The sequence below is a fragment of the Diaphorina citri genome, unplaced genomic scaffold (genome assembly GCF_000475195.1).
Source record: "Diaphorina citri unplaced genomic scaffold, Diaci psyllid genome assembly version 1.1 scaffold335, whole genome shotgun sequence".
NCBI lineage: Eukaryota > Metazoa > Arthropoda > Insecta > Hemiptera > Psyllidae > Diaphorina > Diaphorina citri.
In genome coordinates, this window is record NW_007377770.1 from 73,668 (window position 1) to 82,481 (window position 8,814).

At 38.1% G+C, this 8,814-nt stretch overlaps 1 protein-coding gene and 2 long non-coding RNA genes across 3 annotated transcripts; 2 read left to right on the forward strand and 1 right to left on the reverse strand.

Annotated features, from left to right (window-relative positions):
- Positions 1-14: 14 nt before the first annotated feature.
- Positions 15-4,987, reverse strand: LOC113466800. The gene is made up of 2 exons (XR_003391089.1): positions 4,590-4,987; positions 15-341 (listed from the first exon to the last, which is right to left on the reverse strand). It is a non-coding gene; the product is annotated as an uncharacterized LOC113466800 (long non-coding RNA).
- On the forward strand, positions 3,176-3,748 carry LOC113466799. The gene is made up of 2 exons (XR_003391088.1): positions 3,176-3,354; positions 3,650-3,748. It is a non-coding gene; the product is annotated as an uncharacterized LOC113466799 (long non-coding RNA).
- A 2,820-nt stretch (positions 4,988-7,807) lies between the features above and the next one.
- LOC103507689 (molybdopterin synthase catalytic subunit 2-like) lies at positions 7,808-8,131 on the forward strand (the record flags this gene model as incomplete). The annotated part of the gene is made up of 1 exon (XM_026822489.1): positions 7,808-8,131. A coding segment is annotated over one exon (225 nt), but the record flags the coding sequence as incomplete, so codon positions are not given.
- Between the last annotated feature and the right edge of the window lie 683 nt (positions 8,132-8,814).

An 8,814-nucleotide genomic window follows, 5' to 3' on the forward strand; every position in this document is an offset into this window, starting at 1 on the left:
CTAAATGGTTTTTATGAGCAGTCATTTAATCCCAACTTGGACAAGATCAGAACATTTTGATATCTGGAGTTTGTGACATCCGGTTAACAAATCTTCATCTGGACATCCGAAAAACCGTACTCGATTTTAAAGTGAACTTTCGTTTTGAAACTGGATATTGTGGTGATCCTTTGGGAGCAGTGCATTCAAAGTACTATTGTTTCCGTCCTAGCCAGCTGTGTATTAAGATAGTGGCAAACTTCATCACAATAGAGCTAAAACACTCACTAGATAATTAAGCACACCATTTCCATCCGTAGAAATCTCTGACTTTTGTCACAGACCAAAACTGGATCTTATGACTTATGAGGATGAGGATTGTACTGAACAAAATTAACCATTTCTGTCTGTGAAAATCTCTGATTTCGTGTTATGAGATTTGTAATGAACAAAATTAGGTGATGTAAAGAAGGAGGACAGTTTGATTTACTCACATTAAAACCCAATATATTTAGTATTGACCTAATGATGAGAAAACAGACTTTTGTGTTTGGAGGCTTTGTCAAAAATTTGGGCTGATTGCAATACTTTCTCATTACATCATATAGCTTCCTATTCATAGAAAGTAAAAAACTTAATATTAGTAACAAAACCTGAAGTAGAGAGAGTGAGACCGGACCAGACTGATTTTCTACCGTGTGTCCAATCGTTCATCTGATTCCAAATTGAGAACACTGTTTCCTCGTACAACCTGAAACACAAACCAACAGGGTATCTTCAATAGATCAGTTGCGCTTACTTGGGTGGTGTTTCAAAGTCATAGAGCAGGAAAAATGAGGACCAACAGAATTTTTCTTTTTCTTCTACGACTTCTAGATCCCGAGATAAATCGATTAAAAAAATGCCGGTAAATCGTGAACTTTGACGTCACGACATACACTCCCGTAGGCGATGACGTCACATCAAATGTCCCAAGCAAAGCTCCCTCGCAGGCAACGCATTAATGTGTTTGTGCGCATACATTTCTGCACAGTTCTTTCTGCTCCTCTGCTAACGCGCTTGCATGTGGCGCTACCTAGCGGACAAAAATAGCAACTGCGTTAAGTCTGACATCACAAATCTTTGAACTCTTTCATTATAAAAATTGAATTTTAAGGGACCTATTTGAAGCACAAATCACCAATCAAAATGAATTCCCATTTTTGGTGCTTCCCCTATTGGCAGGAGAACATGGAAATATGAAAAATTGAACAGGTCATAACTCCGGCCCTGGTTGTCGGATCGAGCTCAATCTTGTACCAAAGTATTACGTTCTTTAAGACCATTAATATGATGTATCACAATTAGGGGGTTGAATTGCCATTTTTGGTGCTTCCCCTATTGGCAGGAGAACATGGAAATATGAAAAATTGAATAGGTCATAACTATCTGGCCCTGGTTGTCGGATCGAGCTCAATCTTGTACCAAAGTATTACGTTCTTTAAGACCATTAATATGATGTATCACAATTAGGGGGTTCTCATTTAAGGTTTCAAAGTTGGGCCCCCTTGGGTCGACCCTGGCTCCGACCTAAATCTTTTAACTACTTTAAAAAATGGTATTTCAAAAGATAAAACACTACCCTAAATTTCAGCTTCTTATCTTTAGCCGTTCAAAAAATATTCAGAGGTTCCCGGACTTTATAAACACTCTATTGGTTCCCGGACTTTATAAACACTCTGTATAAGTGCTAATTAGCAGGTCTTTAGTATTACGTAGGTATCATTTTAATTAGAGGTAACATTTGAGTTTCAAAATTTGAAATCAGAGGACCAATGATTATTTCTTAATTGAATTTGGGCTGATTGCAATACTTTCTCATTACATCATATAGCTTCCTATTCATAGAAAGTAAAAAACTTAATATTAGTATCAAAACCTGAAGTTGAGAGAGTGAGACCGGACCAGATTGATTTTCTACCGTGTGTCCAATCGTTCATCTGATTCCAAATTGAGAACACTGTTTCCTCGTACAACCTGAAACACAAACCAACAGGGTATCTTCAATCGCATTCGCATTGATTGGAAGTCAAGGAAAAGTAAAATAGTCAAGGAGAATTGATATTCTACAACTCTAAATAGTACTTGTCTTAGGTTCTTTCTGCCACTTCCAGTTGAGGGTATGGTTAGTGAAGTATTAAAGGGCATTTGTGTGTGAATACTGAAAGTAAACCAGATCAAGATTTGTGAGTTGGTGTTCTTGTAGCATACTGAAATTTGTATTCAGTTATTTTTTGTCACCCTGTACATGTACATGTACATGTATAATTGTGTTCTTTCTTCACCTCCTCCTTGCCTTTTCCCATGTTAGACAGACACAGCATTTTTGTCACCCTCTCAATCAGCCCTAGGGAGATTGCTTTTGGGCTGACATTTGGTTTTGGCTACAATTTTTTTACAAGTGGATGCCCTTCACATTCAACCTCTAACAGGATATGATGTCCTGAAGAGGCACCTAGCAATGGTGGATGGTGGTTCTGAACTTCTGAATCCAGCATGGTATGGTACCTTTTGAGTAACTTTCCTTCCTAGACATAGCGTTAAAAGTACAACTTACTTCTTCAACTCTGGAGGATGTGATTTGCTCATTGTTCTTCAAAGGAGTCACTTGTAATCAGGAAACGGGCAAAACAAGGAAGTAGTCCAGAAGCAGAAGAGTTTAGTGAAAAGCCGGAAGATCTAGAAAAAGTTTTGAGATTTTTGAAATCAAACAACAAACCCCCTCCCCTCTGCCACTTTTTTTTCTCTGTGACAGTGTTGCCAAGTTCCTTAACCCCTTGAAGCCCTACAACTCTCTTTTTTTTCAATTTTTAAGTACGTCAAAACAGATTAAAATAAATGGAAAATTAATAGAGGATTAAATAGGATTTATATTAAACGTTTATTAATATTCAGACAGTCTGAAATACTGGTTTCGCTATATCTTTCTTAAGAAAAAAGTACCAAACCAAACTGAAGTAGATCTTGCTGATCGTGTAAACGAGACTTAAATGAGGGGGAGAAAAGGAGAAATTTTTGAGAATTTGCCCCGCGAAATTTTTGAAATCAAATCCTGAAAACTGGCAGCTGGCTGCTGGCTGTTTTGTGTTCCGTGTCCCTTCCGGGCACTGATAAAGTGATAAAAAACTACCTAGATAAAAGTGTTACAGGTGGGTAGATTATTGAAGTTTCATTACCTATTGAATGAGCTATTACGTAACCATCAACCCATTTCATTTGCATAGGAACCAGTGTTTTGAAAGGGTGAACGTGTATGCTACCTTCACATGTTCACAGTTGATTAGATTATATTTGTTGTGCAATATGTTTGAAGTATAGTATACTACAACAATAAAGGTAGGTTTATTTTGGCCACCAACATCTTGATATGTTTACGCCAAAGTAAAAATTTTACAACAATAAAGGTAGGTTCATTTTGGCCACCAACATCCTGATATGTTTACGCCAAAGTAAAAATTTGTGTGAATTATGTAGCCTTACCGTATAATTAGGTAGGTATGTACAGCCAGCAACAATAGTACATTGAATGCACCACTCCAAAATGAACCACTGAAGTTGAGCAACATTGAACATATGTAGGTAGTTAGTATCCAGATATGAGACACTACTTTAAATTCCTTTTTTGTTTCAGGGACATGCCCGAGAAAGAAGTTGTTGTTACTGTTCTTTTCTTTGCCAAAGCAAAAGATCTCAGTGGAACTGTTCAGAGCACTATAACATTGAAATCACCAATTGATTATTCAAGAGAAGGAAGATAGGATAGCCAATAGGAGAAAGCCAGCTGTTCCGGCAAATTCTTAAATCCTAAAAATTGTTTAAAAAAGAATATGAAATGAGAAGGTCATGTTATTTGTTGGGAGAAGGGGGATTTTTATTTGAGATCAAGACAGAGGTAGGTATCACATTTGAAGGAAGATAGGATAGCCGATAGGAGAAAGCCAGCTGTTCCGGCAAATTCTTAAATCCTAAAAATTGTTTTAAAAAGAATATGAAATGAGAAGGTCATGTTATTTGTTGGGAGAAGGGGGATTTTTATTTGAGATCAAGACAGAGGTAGGTATCACATTATTTTTCTACCCATGCCTTTTTAAGTGGCACATTAGTATAAAAATAGCAAGCAAAATTTGTATTATGTAGGTAGGTAAAGGTACCAATTTTATTGTGCCACAAAACAATGCTTTCCTCTTCAGGTTTATAAATTTTGGGGCATTCAATAAATTGCTATTACGGGAATGGTTTTTATGAGCAGTCATTTAATCCCAACTTGGACAAGATCAGAACATTTTGATATCCGGAGTTTGTGACATCCGGTTAACAAATCTTCATCTGGACATCCGAAAAACCGTACTCGATTTTAAAGTGAACTTTCGTTTTGAAACGGATATTCATTGGTGATCCTTTGGGAACAGTGCATTCAAAGTACTATTGTTTCAGTCCTAGTCAGCTGTGTATTAAGACAGTGGCAAAATTCATCACAATAGAGCTAAAACACTCACTAGGTAATTAAGCATACCATTTCCATCTGTAGAAATCTCCGACTTATGTCACAGACCAAAACTGGATCTTATGACTTTATGGGGATGAGGATTGTACTGAACAAAATTAACCATTTGTCTGTGAAAATCTCTGATTTCGTGACAGACTATAAATGGCTCTTATGAGATTTGTAATGAACAAAGTTAGGTGATGTAAAGAAGGAGGACAGTTTGATTTACCCACATTAAAACCCAATATATTTAGTATTGACCTATTGATGAGAAAACAGACTTGTGTTTGGAGGCTTTGTCAAAAATTTGGGCTGATTGCAATACTTTCTCATTACATCATATAGCTTCCTAATCATAGAAAGTAAAAAACTTAATATTAGTATCAAAACCTGAAGTAGAGAGAGCGAGACCGAACCAGACTGATTTTCTACCGTGTGTCCAATCGTTCATCTGATTCCAAATTGAGAACACTGTTTCCTCGTACAACCTGAAACACAAACCGCAGAATCCAACTTCCACAGTATTATTTGTCAGAGGAGACTTATGCCCCCCATTCACACTTATTGTGTGTGGCGGGAAAATCTCAAGACCAAGGTCTCAGACTGTCTGACAAATCTGGACATGGAGCTTTTTCCACCACTCACTTTGTCTGACAGACCTAGGATTAGCCTGAGATAATAAGAACATAAAATAATGCAATTTATTTTGCGATATGATGTCCTGAAGAGGCACCTAGCAATGGTGGTTCTGAATCCAGCATGGTATGGTACCTTTTGAGTAACTTTCCTTCTTATACATAGCGTTATAAGTACAACTTACTTCTTCAACTCTGGAGGATGTGATTTGCTCATTGTTCTTCAAAGGAGTCACGTGTAATCAGGAAACGGGCAAAACAAGGAAATTGTCCAGAAAAGATAGTGAAAAGCCGGAATCTACGAAAAGTTTTGAGATTTTTGAGCTTTGAAGCTTTGAACAAATTTTAAAATCAAAATCAAACAACAAACCCCGAGGCTCCCCTCTGCCACTTTTTTTTTCTCTGTGACAGTGTTGCCAAGTTCCTCAACCCCTTGAAGCCCTACAACTCTCATGTTTTTTTTTTTTTTTCAATTTTCCAGTACGTCCAAACAGATTAAAATAAATGGAAAATTAATAGAGGATTAAAGAGGACTTGTATTAAACGTTTATTAATATTCAGACAGTCTGAAATACTGGTTTTGCTATATCTTTCTTAAGAAAAAAATACCAAACCAAATTGAAGTAAATTTTTCTGATCGTGTAAACGAGGCTTAAACGAGGGGGAGAAATTTTTGAGAATTTACCCCGCGAAATTTTTAAAATCAAATCCTGAAAACTGGCAGCTAGCTCTGGCTCAGCTGGAGTCAGCTGGCTGCTGGCTGTTTTGTGTTCCGTGTCCCTTCCGGGCACTGATAAAGAAGTGATAAAAAACTAGATAAAAATAAAAGTGTTACAGGTGGGTAGATTATTGAAGTTTCATTACCTATTGAATGAGCTATTACGTAACTATCAACCCATTTCATTTGCATAGGAACCAGTGTTTTGAAAGGGTGAATGTGTATGCTACTGAAAGGGTGAACGCTGGTAAACAGGAGGGCGTGGGTTCGATCCCAGCCGAGGCATGGAATTTTATCCTCATTTATTTGAGATTTTGACCACATAACAATGGTCTTCCTTTTTCATTTTATTTTAAGCTTTGGCCTTCATAGAGGGGGTGGCTGTTCTAATAATGGAGGTCTTATCATGCTGCAATCGAAGACAGAAAAAGGACAGAATAGGAGAAAGCCAGCCGTTAAAAAACGAACCTTATCTGTTCGGTATAAATTACGCCCCAGGCGGGAATCGAACCCGTGACGTAGCGCTTACAAGGTAGGCACACTAGTTTCCAAGTGAACTAGATTGGCCAAGGAGAAAAGTAAGTAATGGGCTCTTGGCTCTTAAACACCGTTACTGAATTCTCAGTAAATGGTTTCTTTAAATTAAATTGATCCCAAGGGCAAGGGAAACCTAGACCCTTGACAAATGGAGTTTGCCTGAAAGCATGTGATGTGTTCAAATACACTTGACCCCCAATGCTCTTTTGACTTTGTGATTTCTACCTTGACATGTTCACAGTTGATTAGATTTTATATTTGTTGTGCAATATGTTTGAAGTATAGTATACTACAACAATAAAGGTAGGTTCATTTTGGCCACCAACATCCTGATAAATATGTTTACGCCAAAGTAAAAATTTGTGTGAATTATGTAGCTTTACCGTGAAGTTAGGTAGGTATGTACAGCCAGCAACAATAGTACATTGAATGCACCAGTCCAAAATGAACCACTGAAGTTGAACAACATTGAACATAGGTAGTTAGTATCCAGATATGAGACACTACTTTAAATTCCTTTTTTGTTTCAGGGACATGCCCGAGAAAGAAGTTGTTGTTACTGTTCTTGCTGTAATTACAATCCCCAGGTGGTACTTAGCTATGATTCCCTCATTTATACCCAGGTCCTCTCTTTGAGTTGAAAACATTTTAATTAAGCAGAGAATACTTACATGTCACTTTCTTGTCCATGAATCTGAAAAAAAAAAGAGAAAAAATTTATTCAAGTACATACTTTATTTAGAGCTTTGATAGAGAGAACTGTAACCACTGAGGCTTTCTTGTTGTCCTGAAAGTGAAAAGAGAAGGAAGACAGGATAGGAGAAAGCCAGCTGTTCTGAGAACATACCCTATCTCTTTGGGATAAACTTTACCCTAGGTGGGAATCACATCTTCAACATAGAGCTAGTAGCTAGGCAGATGCACTACCTTCCAAGCTAACCAGGCTGGCAACACAGTTCTTGCAGAATCCACTGAATTCTCAGTAAATGGTTTCTTTAAATTAAAATGATCCCAAAGGCAAGGTAAATCTAGACCCTTGACAAATGGAGTTTGCCTGAAAGCATGTGATGTGTTCAAATACACTTGACCCCCAATGCTCTTTTGACTTTGTGATTTGATTTCCCCCTCAGACTTGGCAACGTACCTGTGAGTGAAGCCAGTGTGGTGATTGCCATCTCCTCACCTCACCGTCAGACAGCCTTCCAAGTGAACTAGATTGGCCAAGGAGAAAAGTAAGTAATGGGCTCTTGGCTCTTAAACACTCTTGCTGAATTCTCAGTAAATGGTTTCTTTAAATTAAATTGATCCCAAGGGCGAGGTAAACCTAGACCCTTGACAAATTAATGGAGTTTGCCTGAAGGCATGTGATGTGTTCAAATACACTTGACCCCCAATGCTCTTTTGACTTTGTGATTTGATTTCTCCCTCAGACTTGGCAACGTACCTGTGAGTGAAGCCAGTGTGGTGATTGCCATCTCCTCACCTCACCGTCAGACAGCGCTGTCGGCAGTGGAACACGCTATTAACAAACTGAAAGAGATGGCACCTATCTGGAAGAAAGAGGAGTATGCTCCCGGTACTCACACGGATGCACAGTGGAAGGAAAACTCAGAATGTATGTGGCGAGTAAAACACTAGAAACTTAACCCAAAGGTCCGTTCCCATTTGTCGTGAGTTTCACCCGATTTTTTCCCGAATGTCCTGTACAGTCCACTTCAACTGGGAAGTCCGATGACCTTTGGGTGCGCACTCGTCAAAAAATAGCTCGTTGATTAACAAGTAAGCATGTGCCACACGGATGCACAGTGGAAGGAAAACTCAGAATGTATGTGGCGAGTAAAACACTAGACACTTAACTTAACCCAAAGGTCCGTTCCCATTTGTCGTGAGTTTCACTCGATTTTTTCCCGAATGTCCTGTAGGCAATGTAATTTAAATGAGAGTGTTACGCACGCCACGATTTTTACTTTCTATTTTTTCCGGGCGACACAAAATATCCTTGCAGGCCATGTAATTTAAATAAAAGTGTTCTCACTACGCACGACACGATTTTTACTTTCTTTTTTTTCCGGGCGATACAAAATATCCTTGCAGGCAATGTAATTTAAATAAAAGTGTTCTCACTACGCACGACACGATTTTTACTTTCTTTTTTTTTGTGACATCCAGTTAACAAATCTTCATCTGGACATTCGAAAAACCGTACTCGATTTTAAAGTGAACTTTCGTTTTGAAACCGGATATTCATTGGTGATCCTTTGGGAACGGTGCATTCAAAGTACTATTGTTAGACAGTGGCAAAACTCATCACAATAGAGCTAAAACACTCACTAGATAATTAAGCATACAATTTCCATCCGTAGAAATCTCCGACTTTTGTCACAGACCAAAACTGGATCTTATGACTTATGGGGATGAGG